The 22500-nt window shown below is 42.7% G+C and overlaps 2 protein-coding genes and 1 long non-coding RNA gene across 8 annotated transcripts in view; 1 reads left to right on the top strand and 2 right to left on the bottom strand.

The window, feature by feature from the left end:
- The window catches only part of efcab11 (EF-hand calcium binding domain 11), a 38339-nt gene extending 34284 nt beyond the window's left edge, over nucleotides 1-4055 (bottom strand). Inside the window, exons 1-3 of one of the 2 annotated variants that reach the window (XM_042072665.1) lie at nucleotides 3921-4055; nucleotides 3558-3653; nucleotides 3340-3388 (exon numbers count right to left, since the gene is read on the bottom strand). In XM_042072665.1, the coding sequence (XP_041928599.1) occupies nucleotides 3340-3388; nucleotides 3558-3653; nucleotides 3921-3992 (217 nt within the window). In that variant the 5' untranslated portion in view covers nucleotides 3993-4055. The remainder of the gene's footprint in view (nucleotides 1-3339; nucleotides 3389-3557; nucleotides 3654-3920) is intronic. The other variant, XM_042072666.1, reaches the window with a different exon arrangement.
- A 138-nt stretch (nucleotides 4056-4193) lies between these two features.
- tdp1 (tyrosyl-DNA phosphodiesterase 1) overlaps nucleotides 4194-22500 on the top strand; it is a 44281-nt gene continuing 25974 nt past the window's right edge. For 2 of the 5 annotated variants that reach the window (XM_042071726.1, XM_042071725.1), the window contains exons 1-10: nucleotides 4382-4643; nucleotides 4995-5633; nucleotides 6467-6510; nucleotides 6669-6724; nucleotides 6999-7146; nucleotides 7715-7749; nucleotides 14293-14385; nucleotides 16810-16980; nucleotides 19988-20066; nucleotides 20384-20566. In XM_042071726.1, the coding sequence (XP_041927660.1) occupies nucleotides 4562-4643; nucleotides 4995-5633; nucleotides 6467-6510; nucleotides 6669-6724; nucleotides 6999-7146; nucleotides 7715-7749; nucleotides 14293-14385; nucleotides 16810-16980; nucleotides 19988-20066; nucleotides 20384-20566 (1530 nt within the window). In that variant the 5' untranslated portion in view covers nucleotides 4382-4561. Of the gene's footprint in view, nucleotides 4331-4381; nucleotides 4644-4994; nucleotides 5634-6466; nucleotides 6511-6668; nucleotides 6725-6998; nucleotides 7147-7714; nucleotides 7750-14292; nucleotides 14386-16809; nucleotides 16981-19987; nucleotides 20067-20383; nucleotides 20567-22500 lie in introns of those variants that run through there. The other 3 variants (XM_042071729.1, XM_042071727.1, XM_042071730.1) reach the window with 3 other exon arrangements.
- LOC121692816 overlaps nucleotides 18612-22500 on the bottom strand; it is a 22036-nt gene continuing 18147 nt past the window's right edge. The window contains exon 3 of the long non-coding RNA XR_006025348.1: nucleotides 18612-18797. This is a non-coding gene — a long non-coding RNA (uncharacterized LOC121692816). The remainder of the gene's footprint in view (nucleotides 18798-22500) is intronic.

The following is a 22500-nucleotide window of genomic DNA, read 5'->3' as shown; positions in this document are numbered from 1 at the left end:
CCTTCTTGCTGCCTCTCTCTCCTACTTCCACTTGTTTCTATCTCTGTCTCTCTCTTTCTCTCTCTCTCTATGCTCTAAACGATGCATCTAAAGGTTCACTTTCAACCTGCTGCTTGGTTCGGTTAATTCATACATTAGTTTCAGCACCGCCGTAGGTTTTCCATTGAGGCCAGTGCCAGTGTCGGCAGTGTGTAAACACTTACGTAAGCACATGTGTCTAATGTACTAGCAAATGTACGTCCAAATGGAATACACGCATAATGTAAATCACTGCATACAAGTGCTTCAAAACATACAGCGTAGATTGCATACAGTAATGTATGAAACACACAGTTTTACGCACACACACACACACACACATACAGACACACACACACACACACACACACACACACACACACACACACACACACACACACACATGTATACATACAGTATGGTATATGGTAGGGCAGTGCTTAAGGCCCTAGACATTATGAAATAATTGCAGTCATAACCATTTGCTATGCTTCTCCTCTATTCACAGGGTTCAGAATGATCCCCACTGCTGTTCAGACACAACCACAGAGAACGGGGCAGAAATGTAGGTTAGACAAAAGAGACAGCCGCCCAGTACCGTAGGGTACACTAAGGAACCCAGTACCGTAGGGTACACTAAGGAACCCGGTACCGTAGGGTACACTAAGCCGCCCGGTACCGTAGGGTACACTAAGCCGCCCGGTACCGTAGGGTACACTAAGCCGCCCGGTACCGTAGGGTACACTAAGCCGCCCAGTACCGTAGGGTACACTAAGCCGCCCAGTACCGTAGGGTACACTAAGCCGCCCAGTACCGTAGGGTACACTAAGGAACCCAGTACCGTAGGGTACACTAAGCCGCCCAGTACCGTAGGGTACACTAAGCCGCCCAGTACCGTAGGGTACACTAAGCCGCCCAGTACCGTAGGGTACACTAAGGAACCCAGTACCGTAGGGTACACTAAGCCGCCCAGTACCGTAGGGTACACTAAGCCGCCCAGTACCGTAGGGTACACTAAGGAACCCAGTACCGTAGGGTACACTAAGCCGCCCAGTACCGTAGGGTACACTAAGGAACCCAGTACCGTAGGGTACACTAAGCCGCCCAGTACCGTAGGGTACACTAAGGAACCCAGTACCGTAGGGTACACTAAGCCGCCCAGTACCGTAGGGTACACTAAGCCGCCCAGTACCGTAGGGTACACTAAGCCGCCCAGTACCGTAGGGTACACTAAGGAACCATAAATGCGCTCTCTCTCTCCCTCCCTCCCTCCCTCTCTCTCTTTATGCATCTCTCTTTCTTTATCTGTCCCTCTTTCTCCCTTCGTACCATTCTCTCTCTCTCACTCTACCTCCCCCTCTCTTCATCTCTCTCTTTCTCCATCCCTCTCTCTCTCACCCTCTCTCTCTCTCTGCCTCCCTCTCTTTCTCCATCCCTCTCTCTCTCCCTCCTCCTCTCTCACTCTACCTCCCTATCTCTTCATCTGTCTTTCTCCATCCTTCTCTCTGCCTCCCTCTCTCTCTCTCCCTCCTCCTCTCTCTCTCTCTCTCTGCCTCCCTCTCTTTCTCCATCCTTCTCTCCCTCCCTTTCGTCAGTGTCTGCCAAGAGCCAGAGAGCGTCTAGTCGAGCCCCCACGTCTCAGCGCTCCGCAGCCCACTCTTCCCCACCATCACTAATTTAGTAATCACATGAAATCCAGAAGAGGAGCAATTTAATTCTCGGAGCGTTTGCTCTGAGCGAGATTTAATGGTGGAGTGTTTCCTCACGCCAAGTGTGCCACCCTAACTAGATTATCTTCTGCTTTCCTGTGGGGCAGTATACAAAAGCAATTTGCTTGTGGCGGAAAACAAGAGACAAATTACTTACTAATCTAGGTCTTCAACCATTCAATGCCTCCCTATTGATATATTTATATATATACATATATATATAAAAAGGTCGTGCCAACTGGCAACCCCCTACCCCCACCCCACCCAACACACGCCCACCCCCACCTCCTTGTCCTCTCCAATGCTCCTGTCTGTCTGTCAGAGGGCCCGCGACACACGCCGTCTTCCATGCCAGAAATTATTTACTGCCTTTTGTCAGGCCTCTGTAATTACCAGCGGTGCATAAAACGATTACACAAAAATCTAAGTCAAGCCTCCTTTCACACACAGCATTGCATCTCATTTCAGAGAAATAAGACAAGGTTCTTTTTCTCTCAGCACCTCAAAAAAAAAGGGAAAAGAATGAAGTAAATGCGCAACGCAACATTACTACAGTTGCCATGGAGCTTATCGCTGAGAACAGCCCAGCTCTAACACCTCAATAAGGACCATTACAATGTTCATTTACAAGGCCATTCACTGTACTTCAAATGGAGAGACCCTGTAATTTGATAATAGAAAATAAGTGTGGTTGTGGATGGTGGCACACACACATGATTTCTTAGAAACAGGCATTAGTCCAGGTTAGCAATTCTGATTACGTTTTCAATCCGTTTACTAATATAGCACAACTCAAGCTCAGGAATACTTTTCACCACATAGCCTAGTAAAAATGTATATGAAGTGAAACTGCTGAAGCTGCCAAAATAGCATCGATGAAACCATTAGTGGGTGTAAACAGCTTCCTTCCCTGCGAAGAGACCAACTGGAGGATAAATAAATACAGCAGTGTAATCTGTGTGAAAGTGTAATCTATCTATCTATCTAAATTAGGGCCTACAGTGAGTGTTCTCTACAGTGCTCTGCATTTGAACACTTTATGTCCAGTTCTGTGTTTGATGCATAGAGTGACGCTGTGAATGAGAGTGGGCAAATGTCTACGCTTCAGGCATGCATGAGTACAGCAGCATACACGACTGCACCGCACTGTGAGCCAGTGGGCACTGGGTAATTTCTCTGGCTACACTGCTGCTGAACCGTGTGTACACAGCACTCCTTCAGGATATTTACGTCCGGAAAACAAAACGAGTTCTGTCTGAGCAGATGAAGTGGGTGCATTATGTACGTTTCTGATGCAGGGCGAAAACGTGCCATCAGACCACAGATCACAGCCTTAAGCCCTCTTTTAATCTCTCTCCCCGTAGAATGTTTTTTATCTTTCATTTTTTATTAAATAATCATAAGAGCCAAGACAAGTATAGCCCAGTGAATTAATACATTTAGCATAATACAATAGAACATAAAATAAATTCCAATTGTATACTCATTAAATCAAATTCCACTCATGGTACTCACAGGAATGACTATGGAAAATAGACTGAGGCATACAAGATGTGGGGTGACACTAAACAGTAAATTAAATAATTTTAATAGCTGGTTGGAACATTCTTACCTGGCAAGTTTGTGGAAGTGTAGTTGGTCATTAAGAGATTTGTCTCAGACTGTGGAAGGGATGACAGTAAAGGCATTAACATAAAAATAAAGTACATTGTAAGGAAAAGATCAACACGTTTTACTCCTCTTTAAAATTGAGCAATGGCGCCCCCTAATGATACAAAATGATAGGTACAATAATTAGCTAGAATTCTATGAAAGTGAGTGCAAATTCACCTTTGATGGCTTATATCCAAACAGCATGACAACAGCCATCTTCATGTCCTCTCTGCTCAAGTAACCTTTTTTGTCCACATCACAGAGTTGAAAAACCTGACAATAAGGGAGACACTTCTCATAAGATAAGAGAAATAAGTTCATTTTTCTTTTCATTTAACTCTTCAACAAACCTTGCTCCAAACTGTAAAGATAACGATCAATTTGCGCTTGATTTGCCTCTCTCTTTATCAAATCCATGCACCTGGATTTGTTTTCGAGATGCCAGGTTCCCTAGCAAACAGCGCAAACACAATTATTTAACTTGGCATAGCAGACATTATGCAATTTACTATTAGAAAAGAAGGAAGTCAAGTAAGTTACCTCCACAAAACGTTTTGTATCCACATCAGTTATTTTTCTGTTGGATTTATGCAAATTACTGTTGGAAAACATTTTAGGTCGGTGCAAACAGAGCTCACAAACGTCGGGAACAACCTGCAGTGTGCCCAATGTGTCCCAAACGTTGGCATGGGAACTCTGTCTCTTGACCCGATTGGTTACTATTTTTTCGTAAAAAGGCGGGTCTGAACTATCCGTGTTTGCGATTGGTTTGTTATTCCGCGCTACTCAGATTCGTTTGTTAAAGGCGCAAGAGATATCAACACGGTTGTGTTGTTTTATTCATGTTTATCAATAGCAAAATTAACATTAGCTATTGCAGCAGATTAAATATATTTTAACTCGTGGTAACTAATTTGCCAGACGATGCATTACGTGTTTTTAAACGTTGGGTAGGTACAGTAGCTGCTGTGTCAATGTTTGCCCGGGAAGAATAATATGGTTACATCCATCCTACGCTAACAGAAGAGAAACATAACAAAGTAGCCTTTGAACACATGCCACACACGAGCATTGTGTTCGACTGAAACAAATTGCAAGCTTATATCTAAGATGAATTGTATTCTTGCGAATCTTTTTCTGGCTTGAATAATGATGAATGCACATAACTATCGCTATCTTTCATGAGCATTGTCCTGCATGTGAAGGTGAAGGTGCATACTTTTCCTAGCCTTCTACTAGAAACTCACTATTCCCGCCGCCAAAGTAAGTTGGAATGTCTATTTCATGCCTCGTGTTATGTAACAGCAAATATATGCACACAACCAAGGGGGTTTGCAAAAACAATCTTGACAACGCAGTAAATTTGACAAAGCGACAGTATAAATCTCAAATGTCTTGCATGAGCATGATCTTACTGTTATGCTGTTGTATTGCTGAGATTTAAGGTCAAAGGTCAAATTCTGAATCATGATAGGATGATCTTTGTAAAAAGACTGTGTAGGAGTTTCATATTTCTCTCTTTCCTTTCACCATAATTCCTCACTTATTCACGTAAATATTTTTTTGTCTGATTACATATCTGTGTGTTTAGTACATATTGTTCTTCTTGTTTAGAGATGTCTCAGCAGAGTGCACATGGCAGGTGGACTGTTTCCAGTAGTGATGATGACGATGATGTACCTCCCCACTCAAGCAACATCAAGACAGAAAGAGTGGAAACGTCTGAACAAGACACAATAAAGACTGAACCTGTGACAAGGAAGATTGCTTGTGTCTTCCAGTCAAACACAGACACGCCTGATGTCAAATCTGAACCGTCCTTGGCGGTGAAGAAGGAACCGAAACCCTCAGCCCTGGTCATGGGCTCGGAGGCTCGGCAGACTGCTCAAGCCAACCAGCAGCAGCCGGTGAAGTACGAGAACAACAACCTCTCGCCTGCCGTCAAGAGGAAGAGGGAGACGGAGGAGGCTGGCTGGGCCTTGTCAAGCAGCGATGACGACAATGACAACAACCCCAAGGACAGGGTCATCCCGTCTGGACAGAAGATACAGCCCAAAACACAGTCCAGCCCCAAACGGGTGAAGAAGGAGGTCGCTAGGCCTCCCAGCCCCCACGGTCGTACGTACTACATCGACGAGCCTGCGGACTACTTCGAGACCAGCATCAATGAGGAGGCGGAGACGTACCGCTTCTATCTGAACAAAGTGGTGGGGCTGGACAAGAAGTACAACACTGGAGCCATCCACATCAGAGGTACACCAGTTAACATGTCCACATCAGAGGTACACCAGTTAGCATGTCCACATCAGAGGTACACCAGTTAACATGTCCACATCAGAGGTACACCAGTTAGCATGTCCACATCAGTTAACATGTCCACATCAGAGGTACACCAGTTAACATGTCCACATCAGAGGTACACCAGTTAACATGTCCACATCAGAGGTACACCAGCTAACATGTCCACACAAGGATACAAGGAAGTTTATTGTCACATGCATATAGTTACTGGAAGTAAGAAATGCAGTGAAATTATGTCTGGTGTCAGCCTATTTGTGCATTTATGGGGTACGTATGTGATGTAGTGCACTGGGCACTAGACATGCTGTACCATGTGATGTTGTACACTAGGCAGTAGACAGGCTGTATCAGGCTGAGATGTTGTACACTAGACAGTAGAGACATGCTGTATGATGTGATGTAGTGCACTGGGCACTAGACAGGCTGTATAATGTGATGTTGCACACTAGGCAGTAAACAGGCTGTATGATGCAATGTTGTACACTAGGCAGTAGACAGGCTGTATGATATAATGTAGTACACTTGACTGTAAAGCTGTACCATGTGATGAAGTAGTGCACTGGGCACTAGACCGGTTGTATGATGGGATTTAGTGCACTAGGCAGGTTGTATGATGTGATTTAGTGCACTAGGCAGGTTGTATGATGTGATTTAGTGCACTAGACAGGTTGTATGATGTGATTTAGTGCACTAGGCAGTAAGGCTGTATGATGCGATTTAGTACACTAGGCAGTAGACTGACTTTGTCCTGTGATATGTTTTGTTTGTTTATCTGTTTTATCTAGAAATTCTCTCCCCCATGTTTGGAACTCTTAAAGAATCTGTGCAGGTACAGTGCTGCTTACTGATTCAATCCGTTTTTATTGATTCAGGAAGGTGTGTGTGTGTCTGTGTACAGTATGTGTGTGGGAGAGAAAAAGAAAGAGGTGATGTCTTTGATGTGTCTACATCAATGAAACATTTTTTGTTTTCAATTTAATTCTGCAGTTCAACTACTGCTTTGATATCCCCTGGATGGTGGAACAGTACCCTCCGGAATTCAGGTAAAAACAGCTTTCGCCACACTGATTGCCTCACATAACATCAGGAAGGAATATGTCCTACAAGTAAAGAACACTTAAGATTGCATATTCATATCTTTTTTTTGTTGTTGTTGTATCAGTGGCAAGTTGCCCTGTGAGTAAAGTGATGCTCTTTCATGCTCAGCACACACGCACGCACACACACACACACACACACACACAGAGAGAGTGAGAGAGAGAAAGAGAAATGCACATATACACACACCCACACAGGCTCATCTGTTTGTGTTGTCAGGGATAAGCCCGTCTTGATTGTTCATGGCGAGAAGCGCGAGTCCAAAGCCCGTTTAATCCAGCAGGCACAGCCGTATGCCCACGTCCGCTTCTGCCAGGTTGGTACTATTAACCAATCACAGCCGTATGCCCACGTCCGCTTCTGCCAGGTTGAGTACTATTAACCAATCTGTTTCAGGAAGACAATAATTACTTGAGCAAATACAAATATTCCCTCTGCCACCAGGAGGTATTCCAAGTACGTAGTTTAGTGACAAACCTGGGTAGGTTAACTCAGAGTAAGGGGTAAACCTCCTAATAGAAGAGCTGTATGGCTTCATTCTCCTAACAGAACAATGCCATAGGACTCTTGTTGTAGGAGGTTCACCACTTACTCTTGAGTTAACTTATCCAGGTTTGTTACTAAACCACGTACTTGGAATACACCCCTGAAGGCAGGCTTGCAGTATGCATATGTGTCCACTAGGGGGCAACAAAGGGCCAGTACCTCAGTGTGTTTGTGTGTTTAAAATCTCATGAATGAGATGTGTAACAGGCATGTGAAGACAAATCCTTAGGGAAACCCACTCTGCTCTAGATTCATGAATTGCCTCTGCTTGATGCAAAGATAATTGTGAGAAATAAAATGCCTCCTTGTAAATGAGCAAAGTTAATGGGATCAGAAATATGCTTGTGTCTAATGAAATGAAATTGACTTGAGTATCTTGTATCCGACAGGCTAAACTGGATATTGCCTTTGGCACACACCACACGTAAGTGTTAATTTCCTCTCTCTGAGTATTAAACATGTACATCATCTTGTACTTAAATTATGTCTTTTTTGTGGCATTACAAGGCCTTTTCTCAGATTAAATAACTGTTTGTCCTCTGCTGAAGTGAAACAAATGAAACAAATTTGTTTGATTTCTGGTATTCACATAAAACAAGTTGTGTAAAATATTCATAGAAATTGGTTATAATAACATGAGTATCCCATAAGTAAGCTACAGAAATTGCAGCCATCTTGAAGTTAAAGATACCGTCCATGATTCAGTTTCAGTTTTGCAAACAGTCAATATTTGAGCTCAACAGCCAATCAAATTACACTCCTCAGCTCTTTGCTGCTACACACTGTTTTGATTGGCTATGATTATGACTCAGTCCCAGGCACCATGTTTGTTTCCTAGAGACTTTCTAATGAGGAGACACAACACTCAAAACATCCTCCATAGAAATACATGGGGTTAGTTTGTAATGCCAATATGGCCGTTGTCTACACATATCACACCCCTTCAGTGGCAAAACGTTGACATGTGAATATGTTGTGCCAATCATGTGGTGTGTTGTGAAGACATCGTGCCAATCATGTGTTGTGATCTCGCCACCGGAGCAAGGTTGGTGTCATGGAGCCTTGCGCACATGCATTTCTGCCGAAATAGATGCCCGATAAGTGCCCGAAAAGCATTGCAATATGGCCGCTGAGTAGAGGGCCTTGCCTAAAAAGACTTTGACAGAACTAAGACTATGAACACTGGAGTTTAGTTTAGGTTAGACACACACCGGACAGCTAGACCACAAGGAGCAATTCTGAAAAAGTCCTGTACCTGTAACACTGAGGTCCTATATCCTAGCATTGATGGGAATAGTAGTGATTGGACAATGCTGTGGTTTTCTTCTATATTTAGTCTCAAATGTAAATGTTAAATCAGGTTTCTATGCCAAGTATACTTGCGTATACAAGGAATTTGGTCTCTGCATTTATCCCATCTGTGAATTAGTGAACACACAGTAAGGTGAAGCACACACTAACCCGGAGCAGTGAGCCTTACTACAGCGGCGCTCGGGGAGCAGTGAGGGGTTAGGTGCCTTGCTCAAGGGCACTTCAGCTGTTCCCACTGGTCGGGGATCGAATTGGCAACCTTTCCGTGTAGCCCACCTCGAGGTTATGGAAATATCATGCATATGGATGATTCTGCCATTTTTATAGCTAGAACAGTAAGCGTTCCCATTTATATAATGTCTCTACTGTGCAAAATGTTATTTCACTTTATACATGGTTTAGGCCACTGCACAACCAAATAAGTGTCCTTAACGACACACAGCCCGTCAACGTGGCAGCATGGCAAAACTCGATCCCCTACCCAACATCTTTCCATTACATTCAGGCGAATTGCAGCGGAAAGTGATGTATCGACAGTATCGTTTGCATAGCAGACGTTGCTGCCATTGCACAAGGCTGTTCACCATCCATTTGGGTCCGGACCAGACTAGAGTGTTCTGCATGCCGTCCATTCTTGTTAATTAATTGAATGCCAAGCTGTTTTCGGGAGCTTTGTCCTAGAGTGCCAGCAATCTAGACCATTGTTGATGATTTTTGTCACAGCACACAGCATATTCTGTGTTATAGCTATGAACACATACAATGGCTGGTTTAAAAGATGAAACTTTAAGCTCTCGGTGGGTGCAAACCGTGTATTTCTACACGCCTCTGTTCCCAAGCTAAACAGTGGCTAGTTTTCATCAAAATCGCTGATTTTATTTCTAGAAATGGAGATATAACGTCTTTCATGAAATATGAAGTGTTGCCTGTTACTTGTGTAAACTTTCCGGGAAGTGATCAGCGAGACCTGGCGAGACTGCCACCTAGTGATAGACCCACGAAAATGGCCTGGTTTTGACCTGACGTGCCTTCGTCACTGATTCGACCCAAAGCTGGCAAAGAGGCAACCGAGTTATGATAAAATGTCCAAATAAAATGTCCAGATTGTGCGTTTTTCATGAGTTTTCGATCGTCATATATTTCATTTCCATTCATCACAGAGTTCCCAAAATCACATATAAGGTGTGTTAGAGTGTCTAGTTTCGTAATTTAAAAAAAAAGCTAAAAACGTAATATTACGTTTTTGGCACTCAACGCATGGGAAGGAAAAACTTAATATTACGTTTCTGGCACTCAATGAGTTAATAAAGTGTCTGAGAGCAGTGTATTTTTGTATATTTTGCTCTCATTCAGCATGGGTTTTTAAGACGGCCGCGGCTGTGAATGCAGGGTTGACAGTGGGTTGGACCAATCAATGTAGACTAGGTCACTAAGGGTTCCTAGTAAAGGGAAAGAACCCTCCCCTGAGCTGAAAGAGTTATAGGAACTGTGGTCAGAGGAACTTAATAATCCTATCGGAACACAAGAAAAAAAGGGTTCTAGGAATGTTATGTTTTAGGAACTGCAGAAATCCCTCTGGTGCGAAAGGGACTAATGAGGCTTTTGAATGTTAAGAGTGGGGATGTTTTTTTGTTTTTTTGCTGTTTTTCTGATGCTGTAATTGCCGCCTGATGGTAATTATCTCAACTTGTCTGATCTCTCTCTCACACGCAGGTACACACACACAGACACACACTCTCCCCATGTAGCCAGGTGCTTCTTCACTTAATGACCGCACAAAAATAGGCCTAATCATGATACATAGAGTCAGCATAGGAGATGTTATATTATCGTCTGATTGGAAGCACTGGTGGGGTCAACCTACCGTGTGTGTGTGTGTGGGGGTGTATTCTGCTTGGCACTTAAGATCAACAAGCCAGTTGGCCTGGGTTTGCTGTGTGGTGTGGTTTAGGGGAAAGGTTCAGAGCTACAGCGTGATGGCATATTAATGACTTACCCATCCACTGCTGTCCCCCCCCCCCCCCCCCTCTCTCTCTCTCTCTCTCTCTCTCTCTCTCTCTCTCTCTCTCTATCTCTCTGTAGTCTTGCCCTTTCATGTTCCTCATGTTTAATGCAAGGGGCAGAGCACGGAAGCAGCAGCAGGATCCCTTATAGGCAACAGATGTGCTTAATCCCCACACCACCACCAACTCCACTACAGCAACCAGCAACAAACCTCCCCTCCACCCGTCCACCCTCTCTCTCGCACAATCCTATTGTGACTGCAGATTTGACTTGTCCACAGGAAAGTAGAGTTTGTTTTTGCAGTGCCTTGAAGATTATTCCAGGAAGTAGGAGAATTCCAAACAAGCATGTTTGAAACATAACATGGTAGCTTCCCAACAATACCTTTGTAGATTGTTAAATAACTTTGTAGATATCAATCTACAAACAATACCTTTTTGTAGATTGTTAAATAACTTTGTAGATATCAATCTACAAACAATACCTTTTTGTAGATTGGTAAATAAGTACCAATGTCTATTCCTCCTTTCTGCTAAAGATGGCCAACCTACTATACTATCATATAGGACACAGTGGTGCGTGTTAAGGGCAGAGTGATAGACTATGGTCCATCACCAGTCATGAATTTAAGGGCAGAGTGATAGATAGACTGTGAGCCATCACCAGTCATGAATCTAAGGGCAGAGTGATAGACTGTGAGCCATCATCACCAGACATGAATCTAAGGGCAGAGTGATAGACTGTGTCCAGGGCCTTAAGTGAAGACGTTTTCAGTCTTCTGAAACTATTGTTATGCGTCGCAAACAGAACGCTTCAGTTATGCGCCTGGTGCAGCCTTCCGGTAAGGCCGATATTATGTTATTAGTAACTCATGTGGAGGCTGAGAGAGTGTTATGGTTCGTTCTAAACCCTGATTGTTGTGGACTTAATATTTGATGACTTGAAAGAAATTACTTGAGTTTGTTATTAACCAATGGTTCAAAAATCTTTGATTTTTATTTATTTATGTATCCTTTATTTTACCAGGTGATGTCCCATTGAGATGTTCAAATCTCTTTTACAAGGGAGCCCTGGGGCAACAGATACACAAGTTACACAGAAACATTGATGACAAGACAGACTAATAAGGACAGAATAGCATAGAAGAAAGACATGAGGACTAGACAGACACAAGCCAGTGACACAACAAACAAAACAGATTTACAGTAGGCCTACATGTAAAAACAATTTAAGAATCACATAAAGGGTTCATTGAAAACATGTGCACTGTTCAAATTTGGATCATTTAAGTAATTGTTTAAAATGTTCAAGTGGGATAAAAACAGAAAGCTTCAAAACTTTTTGGAGCAAATTCCAACACCAAGGAGCAGCATAGCTAAAAGCAGTCTTACCAAATTCAGTTGTTGTACGTGGGATATTTAGAGCCAGAGTGTTAACGGAGCGGTGATTGTAAATGGAATGATTCCAAGTCAACAGACTAGTAAGATAGCTGGGTAAATTACCGTTAATAGCTTTATAAATAAAAATGTGCCAGTGGAACCATTTACGCAGACCTAAAGAGCTAAAACCAGTCATCTCATAAAGACGACAGTGATGAGTGCGTGACTTGGCATTAGTAATGAACCGTAGTGCACCATGGTAGACTGTGTCAAGTGTGTGCAGTGTGGTAGAGGCAGCATGCATATAAATAACATCCCCATAGTCCAAGACTGGTAGGAAAATGGCACTGATCTGTTTCCTCCTAGCTTGGAGAGTAAAACAGGATTTATTTCTAAAATAAAAGCCGAGCTTTACTCTCACCTTTCTCACTAATTTATCAATATGAACTTTAAAGGTTAGCTTTTCATCAATCCACAGACCAAGATATTTATAAGATGAAACATTTTCAACACACTTCCCCTCCAGTGTGGAAACGGTAAGGGTGGTTGGTGCGGGTACTGTGCGAGACTTTGTGAACTGATCACCTTAGTTTTACCAGCATTTAATACCAGTCTAAGTTCAATGAAGGTGGCCTGTAATAAATTAAAAGACTGCTGTAACGATTGATAAGCTTGAGCAAGGGTGGGGGCGGGACAATATAGAACTGTGTCGTCTGCATAGAGGTGTATTTTGCTATCATCTGCAACAGAAGCGATGGTGTTTATATAAATGGTAAATAGGACCGGACCAAGGATAGACCCTTGAGGGACACCTCGCCGGACCTCCAGAGGAGCAGCACTATGCCCATCGACAACTACAGTTTGAGTTCTGTTGGCAAGGTCGTTTCTGAACCACTCAACTGCCTTACTGCCCAAGCCAATGTCCCGGAGCCTCTTAAGCAGGATACAGTGATCAACTGTGTCAAAGGCCTTTGACAAGTCGATGAACAGGGCAGCACAGCTCATCTTATTGTCAAGGTCACAGATGATGTCATCAAGCACCTTGGTAGCTGCAGTAATGGTGCTATGCTTGGCCCTAAAGCCTGACTGTGCTGGGCAAAGTATGTTATGGTTTTGCAGGAAGCCCTTAAGTTGGGTATTTACTAAAGACTCTTGGACCTTTACAAGTACAGACAATTTAGAGATTGGGCAGTAATTGTCAAGAATGGAGGGGTCCCCCCCTTTCAGCAGGGGGAGCACATGGGCTGATTTCCAAACATCTGGTGATTTGGAGTTTGAACAGTAATTATTTAAATCATCTCTTATCACACCTTCTGTTTAAAGGTGTCACATGGGCCAGTTTCCAGGCGCTAGGAAATATGCCCATCAGAATGGAAAGATTAAATATGTGCGGTATTTTTAAGAGAAAAAGGATCTAATTAATCTTCTCCAGTAGCACTCCTAGTGTCAATAGCTTCTAATGCCTCAAACACTTGGTTTCTAATTATGGGCTGTGCCATAATCCTTCCCTGTGTCAGCTTTCTCAGATTGTTGAGACTCTAGATTACTAGAAATGTGTGGTGATGGCTTGTTTTTTTGGCTGGTTGTTTGTCCATCCAGACATGGGAAGGCCTGTAAGGAAAGTGGCAAGTACAATTAAACAGAGTTGTGTCCAAAGAGCTGTTTTGTCTTTAGTAAGTTTAAAAAGTTTAGAACATTTTTCTTTAGGGGCATCCGTGGCCTACTGGTTACGGAATCGGATTTGTGACCGAAGGGTGGCCGGTTTGATCCCTGACCGGTAGGAAAAATGTGGGTGGGGGGAGTGATTGAACAGCGCTCTCCCACATCCACATCCACGGATGAGGTGCCCTTGAGCAAGGCACCTAACCCCCAACTGCTCCCTGGGCGCCAGGATTAAGGCTGCCCACTGCTCCGGGTGTGTATGTGTGCTCCTAGCGTGCTCACTGAGGGTGTGTGTGTGTGTGTGTGTGTACAGTATGGGTGTACAATGTGTGTGGGTGTGTTGTACACTACCCCCGGATGGGTAAAATGCAGAACACAAATTCCTCGTATAGGGTCATTCCACGTCAGTTAAACCAGGGCCCACGCACTTAGGTCTCAAAAAATTATTATACCACATAGGTACACCTGGTAATTTTTTCAGAATTTTTTGAGACCTAAGTGCGTGGGCCCTGGTTGAATTGACGTGGAATGACCCATATGCAAGTATACTTGGCCTATAAACCTGATGTACATTTGTAGTAATAATCTCAGTGTGAAATGTGTTTTTTCAGGAAGATGATGCTGCTCTGGTATGTGGAAGGCTTCCGGGTAGTCATCCTGACCTCTAACATGATCCGAGCCGACTGGTACCAGAAGACTCAGGGGTGAGTGACATCTCCGGTGGTGTGTGTGTGGTGGTGGTGGTGGTGGTGGGGGGGGGGGGGTGCTCCTTAAAAAAGATAAGTTATTGAGGTTTTTGCATTTTTTTGGCATGCTTAGGACATCTAGTCAACATTTTTGATGATAGCATTTAATTTAGGCGGTGACAAATCTTTTAAATGGCATATTTCCAAAATGGCCACCAAAAGAGTCGGACGAGAAATAAGAATAGCATAACTCCGCACTCCTCTTAAAAGATCCAAAACTGTCGCAGGAACGCAGAACACTAGGCAAGTCATTGCAGCAACGAGGAACCACCAACGGCTCCCACACACAGTTGCGTGCGTTGCAGTGCTGGAGACGCACCCCGTTCACTTCACATGGGCGTACGTCATCCGTTGCCCAACTGAATTGTGGGTTCGTTGCATCGCGTTGCTCCCATTGCTCGCGTTGAGAAGTTCAGCTGTTGTTGCACCGACGGACGGCACCAGCCAATCAAATTACGAACAAGGGAACAACAGACGGCACCAGCTAATGAAATTACGGTTATACTTCAAGTCGTTTGCATAGCTACCGTCGGGAACACCCACTGGCATGCGTTGACGGAACGCAACTGTGTGTAGAAGCCCTGAGGGAAAGAAAATGTAGACGGACACCCTGAGGTCATTACCCAAACCCCCGCTCCTCATCTCGCTCTCGGGTCATTTCCTGTCCGCTCCCACTGCCTTATGAAATAGAGGCTAAATAAAAGTCCACAAATATAACTTTAAGACAGAAGCGGGGGGATATTGTGACAGGCCTTGTGTTGACTAGTCTGACAGGCCATCAGATAATAATATAGAGGGCTTGTCCGAGCTCACACGCCATGTGTCCACTAATACCCTCCTTCCTTTATCACGAGTCATGTCACTGTCCTTTGTCCGAGCTCACACGCCATGTGTCCACTAATACCCTCCTTCCTTTATCACGAGTCATGTCACTGTCCTTTGAATGAATCGTTGCCTGAGAGTTCAAATGAGCTGGTTTGCAGGCAGAACATTATTGTTATTTTTTTTTCCCCCTTCATATCCAGAAATGGTGTTTCGCGCATTAATATGATGTGCGCTTGTGCGTTATTGGGTGGTAACCATGACAACGTGCAGGAAATTGAAAAGAAGCCGATTTGTCCCAAATAGAACGGCGCATCAGAGACTCACACACTTATACTGTCAGCCTTATTCACTGGAAGGAGATCATGCTGGATTAACTTCTCATATCAGATTTCCTATGGTGTCTCAGTGAAGAAGAAAAACCGAGTTAATGAGACAAGAATATGTTTGAAACATCTGTGGTCAGGCATGTCTCCCCTAGCACAATACAGTCTTGAGGAAGTGTGATGAAGGAGTCTTTGATTGTGAATAATGAGTATAACACACACACACACATACTGTACCCACACACACACATGCACACACACACACACACACAGAGCAGCCCCTTGTGAACACACACACATTCGCACTGTAGCTCTTATCATGTTCCATTATTTTCTCTTAGTGTGTTTCCTGTGGGGCAAGCCATGCGTCCACCTCCCATCCACACGCACGCACGCACACACGCACGCACACACATACACACATACACATACGCACAGACACATACGCACACACATACGCACACGCATACGCACGCACACACGCGCACACACACACACGCACATACGCACACACACACACACACACACACACACACACACATACACACACTCCCCTCATCTGGTAAACATTAAAAAAGGAATAGGAGACGATGCTCAGTGAATGAGATGAGACCCGGCGTAGCTCCACCTCTCATCTGCTGGAGTCCAGTCCCTGCTGGGTTCATTAGCACAGATCAGATGCGTGTGTGTGTGTGTGTGTGTGGCTTCTCTGCGACTCCGCCCTCAGCTCTCTATCCCACACCTTACACAGGTCAGGCTTCACTGCTACACGGAAGACATAAAATGGACGTTTTTCCGGACGAAAAAAAGAAACGATAATGAAAATAATAGCATGTTTCTTTTTCCATATATCTTTCCGTATATCATACATACAGTTTGAAACAAAATGATTCATACCCCTGCCAAATATTAATATAATGTTTGCAATATTTGGCAGGGGTATGTATAATTTTGTTCTTAACTGTATATATGTTAAGGGTCTGTTGACATTTGACAGGATGTGAATTCTGTGAGTATGTCTCAGATAGTTAGCTGAAAAATATTTATCGTATGGATGTATGTATGTGTGTGCTGGCCTTTATTTTCTCATATTGTCTCTAAACTAGAGGTAGTGTCGTGGTGGCAATGCAAGTAGAAGGATACTGAAGTATATATACTGTATATGCTCAAGTCCATATATACAGTATGTAAATAAAGTGTGTGTGTGTGTGTGTGTGTGTGTGTGTGTTCACAGGATGTGGATAAGCCCTCTGTACCCCGTCTTGCCCGAGGGAAGGCCCGAGACTGCAGGGGAGTCCCCGACGTTCTTCAAGAGGGACTTGATTGAGTATCTGCAGGCCTACAGGGCCCCGGAGCTGAGCGAGTGGATCCAACGCATCAGAGAACATGACCTCTCAGACACCAGGTAGGACCTCTGCAAGAGAACGCCTCTGCACTGCACCCTGGGGTAACTGAGGCAGTACTAAAGGTGTGTGTGTGTGTGTGTGTGTGTGTGTGTGTGTGTGTGTGTGTGTGCGCCTACATAAATGCATGAGAGTATGATGTGTGTATTTAGAGACACATACATACAGACAGAGATGAGATTGTGAGTGAGACAGAAAGAGAGAGAGTGTGTGCATGTGTGTTTTTTGTGTCTGTGTGCGTGTGTGTGATGTGTGTATTATCCGTTTGCATTTCTTCCACCTGTCCTGATATACCCCCCAGGTTTTGGTTAGGTTTGTTAGAAACACCTGTAGGGCATAAAAAAAAAAATCTTGGGTTCCGATTTCCGACCGACCCTGTCAATTTATGTGCGACCCAAATTTATTTTATGAGCTTGGGGAAGAAATAACACTAAATAGTCTAGGCTACATTAAATAAATCCACAAATAAAAGGCTAACTATAATTACATTAATTACCCCTTGCGTTATGTATAGGGATGAGCGTATTCTCTCTTTTACAAAGTAGCCTATGCACAGCTGTTCACGAAGACGATTGTTTTCGTCACTTACCAAGGCACTCGCAATTTTGTCCAAACACCGCAACTTTTTCGCAAATTTGACCAATCATTGTAGTTTCACCGTGAAATTTCACCTACCACAACAGTCCCTCGCGCAGAATATTGAGCCAGATGGCACACTTACTTCTGCACCTTCTGCATATGACACCAAAGACTGCCCTAACGTGTTCGTTCTGCAGTTTTGATGACAATAAATAGAAGGCTAACGTTAATGATCTGCTTACTTGCATCTCTCAACCTGGTGTTGCTAACCTACCTAGGCTATGAAAGTAAGTTAATTAAGGCCTACTTGGTTTACTGACATTTGAGTAGGCTATGCAACCCATTGGCAGGTTTACCTGGATATGTCCTTTTAGCTTATGTCATGTTTGCTAGCTTGTGGGCTTAGTTTGAGTAGTGCTACCAAAATCATAGAAATTAATAAAATTGCAAGACATTTACAGTACCTCTTCTATGATCCAAGAATGATTTCATTCGAGTTGTTTTTTTAACATTTATTTTAACTAATGACGTAGAAGACATTCCCAATTGCATCCACATATCGTAATGCACTATGCAAAAAGTGATTTACACTCGTAGCCGAACACAGTGAGATGCAAGCCTTCCAATCCACTCAGAAATGTAATTAGGCTACTCTCACGTCCTTAAAGGGGCAGGCAGTCAATTAGACGTACACCACCAATGTAATGACATTAAACAGAAGTGTAGTCAAATAGTTTACATCAATATGAAATTACTAGATACTTACTTGGCTATTAGTAATTATGCAGGCCACAGACTATGAATTATTAAAAAGATATGAACCTAATATAAATTACAAAATATATGAATGTATTGAAACATATGACATGATGCCATCTCTTTAGGTGACTGTCTTTTTTGGACAGTTCTACGAAAGGTTATACTGCTTTGTGAATTACCTCAGTCAAAGCATTTTCACAAATAAAGTAGGCCTACTTTGATTTTCTGTAATCCTTACTGTTTACCTTTGATTATCCTTTCCATCAAGATTATCAGTGTGATTTTGGTCTTACTAACCTTAATTGCCCTAAATTAAAAAAAAAAAAAATTACAACTATTTTTGCAATTTTCACTTCCTCCAGCAATTTCTCCACAAGAAACAGCTAAAAACACTGCAACTTCCATCCAGGCATTTTAGGTCGAAACAGTCTCAAAAAACCTCGTGAAATCTTGGAGGGACTGCTTTTCTACCTATCCCTTACTGCCACTGGGGGAAAAAAATAAAAAAAATAAAAAACCCTACTGACCCATGGCCTCAACTGACAACCAACAGGAACCAAACCTTTTTTTTTTTTATGCCTAGTACCTTTTTAGGAATGTTTTTGGATTTCTGTTTAGTGTTGCAGCTTACAGTAGCCAGATTAGGCTTGTGCCAAGTACCTGGGAGCCCAGCAGAGTGATGGACTCTGGAGCATGCAATATATGAAATTAAAGGATACAAGGACACAACGAAGTTTATTGTCACATGCATATAGTTACTGGATGTAAGAAATGCAGTGAAATTATGTCTGGTGTCCGCCTATTTTTGCATTTATGGGGGGGGGGGGGGGGGGTAAAAAGTGCAGTAGAAGAGGGGTTTAGTAGATTAAGTGGCAAGGGCTGCATAAGAAAGGTGGGGGAGGATTGGGATTGGGGGGGGGGGGGCACCAACAAGGAGCACCCAAGAGTAACAGTGGCAAGGAAAAACTCCTTAAATTAAAGGAACCGTATGTAAGAAATGTCTTTCAATTAATCATAAAATGGCCCTGATATGTCACTAGACATTAAGAAATCATGTTCATTTCAAATACTTTTATCAGTGACAACAGTAGTCCGGCCAGGATATTGTCATTTAAAAATCTGAGTCAACATGTAGAGTCAAGTCTCTTGCAAATCTGAGTCAACATGTAGACAATGTTAATCGTAGGTAATTGTGTCAGAAACACATTTTCCAGAACATTAACATACTTAAACATAGTTGAGGCAGCCAGGACAGCTTTTGATTTTACACCTGCCTATCTTCCATCCTCGTGTGTGTGTGTGTGTGTGTGTGTGTGTGTGTGTGTGTGTGAGAGAGAGAGTCTATGTTTGTCTCTAATGTCACACATGTCTCTGTGTGTGTGTGTGTCTCTGTTTGTGTGAGAGAGAGAAAGAGTGTCTGTGTGTGTCAGAGTGAGAGAGAAAGAGAGAGTCTGTCTGTGTGTGTCTCTATGTGCATGCGTCTCTGTGTGTGTGTATATATATATATATATATATATATATATATATATATATATATATATATATATATATATATATATATATATATATATATATGTATGTGTGTGTGTGTGAGAGAGAGTGTCTCTTTGTGTGTGTGTGTGTGTGTGTGTGTGTGTGTTCAATAATAGTACTCCTCCTATCTGTCCCCAGTGTATACCTGATTGGCTCAACCCCTGGGCGTTATGTGGGAGCTGATATGGAGAAGTGGGGCCACCTCCGCCTTAGGAAGGTGCTGATTTCTGATACACACACGCACACACGCACGCACAGACACACACACACACACACACACACACACACACTTAAAACACACACACACACACAAAGCAGACAGGCCTGATTCTATTTGAGTCCAAATCACAGCCCCGCTAGCCAATGAGCCACAGACTGATGAGTCTCGAAATAACACATGTGTCTTTTCTTTTCCCTCACACTGCTCTCTCACACACACACACACACACACACACACACACACCATCACACTCCATCACCTCACACACACACACCATCACACTCCATCACCTCACACACACTCCTCCATCACAGCTGTTGCGTGAGCACACAAAGCCAGTGCCTAACGAGGAGGCCTGGCCCGTGATTGGCCAGTTCTCCAGCATCGGCTCCATGGGATTGGACAAGACCAAGTGGCTAGCCGCAGAGTTCCAGCGCACGTTAACTACACTCGGCAAAGGAGGGAAATCAGTCGGTCCAGAACCACAAATGCTACTGGTCAGTCACTGGGTCATGTTGCAAACACACACACTCACACACACACACACGCCAGAGAGTTACATACTTAAGTTAAATAGCAAACTAATTAGTGGATGTTGATCTCTTTTGCAAATGTTTACATTTACAAGTTCACCCTAGCCTAGAAATCTAGACGCACCCTAGCGGCAGCAAATTACATTTGCTGCCAGGGCTAGTCTAGCAACTCTCCGTTGGCTTGTGAGCTCAGAAAATTAAACTTCTATCAGGCCAATCAAATCGTGTATAGAGTCGTTAGGCGGGCTTAACATAATGATTGATGGCAGAGTTGCAACGGTTTGGCTTGAATTCCCTGCTACTTGAAAACAAATAAGATAATGTTGCTGTTTAGGCTAGTGACAATGGCCCCACATTTTTGAGATACCCCTACCGGAGGTAGAACTAAACCCAACAATGTTTTTCCTCATCTCTAAGGTCTCCCATATATGGAATGGATTCTTGGCTAAAAATATTTTACTGCTAAGATTGTTAAATTAACAGATATTGTTATACACCCCAAAACCAAAAAAGGACTAAAATATAGCCTGTCCGGATGGGAGTTATGGCATATAAACTAGTGCAGATCAATCACACAAGCTCTGAGAACTTTGAAACTTGGCATGTGTATAGTCAGGAAGTTGCTTTACCTACTGGAAAAGACTGGATGTGAATATCTTGATGTATGGAATGAATAGAGACATGTAAACATGCACCTAAAATAAGCGGACATGCAAAAAATGAATATCTATGCAGAATGTTTTCATTTACTTTAGCTGCTTTACCAGGGATTATCATAGAAACACATATGATGGCTTGTTGGAAAGGTGGGGTTGTACTGAATCCAACAATACCAAATATGTACATATAGTATGACAAGTTAGGGTGTTCTGTCACTCAATGTATGAGGTGTCCAAAATGAAACACTGGCAAAATACAGTCTCAAGTCCAAATCACATTATCAGTGGTGAGAAGAATGTTGTCAAATTCATTGTTACTGCAAGGTAAGTGCTGCTCTATATTTACATTTAATAATGATACATTTCATATGAAACACAGATCCAATTGAATCAGGTTAAAATTGGAATGGAACACCTTTATTAAAATATTTACATTCACTTGCATTTTGTTTTGGTCAAGTCATTACTGAATAATGGAAAATAATATTGTTCCGTTAGGGAATTTGACATCACCATCTCTCTCTCTGCTGAGCAAGGGTAAGTATGCGTTGGAGGCCTTCTACTGTAGGGTTTTGGACATAGGGATCTTTTTTCTTGCCCTTTTCAAAATGTTTCCCACAAATGATACAAATCTTTGGATCCAATGCCTGTAAGACATTCTCCATAATTCAAAAGACTAGTGAAAAGGAAAAATGATATACATTTCAGAATTTTTATTGAAATGCAAATCAAGTTGAATTACACGTGCAACATTGGTCAGAGGGCTAAGTACTTTCTTAGCTATGGAAAGTAGTTTCTACAACTAACTGTTTAGCTACTTAGGGGTGAAGTAAGCAGTGTAGGCCACTGTGTCCACTGCTGGTCTGGACAGACAAAAGCTAACAATATTATTTTCCATTATTCAGTAATGACTTGACCAAAACAAAATTCAAGTGAAAATAAATATTTTAATAAAGGTGTTCCATTCCAATGTTAACCTGATTCAGTTGGATCTGTGTTTAATATGAATTGTTTAATACTGGGACATATGAAATGTATCATTATTAAATGTAAATATAGAGCAGCACTTACCTTGCAGTAACAATGAATTTGTCAACATTCTTCTCACCACTGATAATGTGATTTGGACTTGAGACTGTATTTTGCCAGTGTTCCGTTTTCTTTCATTTTGGACACCTCATACATTGAGTGACAGAACACCCTGATTCGTCATACTATATTTACATATTTGGTATTTTC

The sequence above is a fragment of the Alosa sapidissima genome, chromosome 19 (assembly GCF_018492685.1).
Source record: "Alosa sapidissima isolate fAloSap1 chromosome 19, fAloSap1.pri, whole genome shotgun sequence".
Classification (NCBI taxonomy): Eukaryota; Metazoa; Chordata; class Actinopteri; order Clupeiformes; family Clupeidae; genus Alosa; species Alosa sapidissima.
This window is presented reverse-complemented; position numbering and strand designations above follow the sequence as displayed.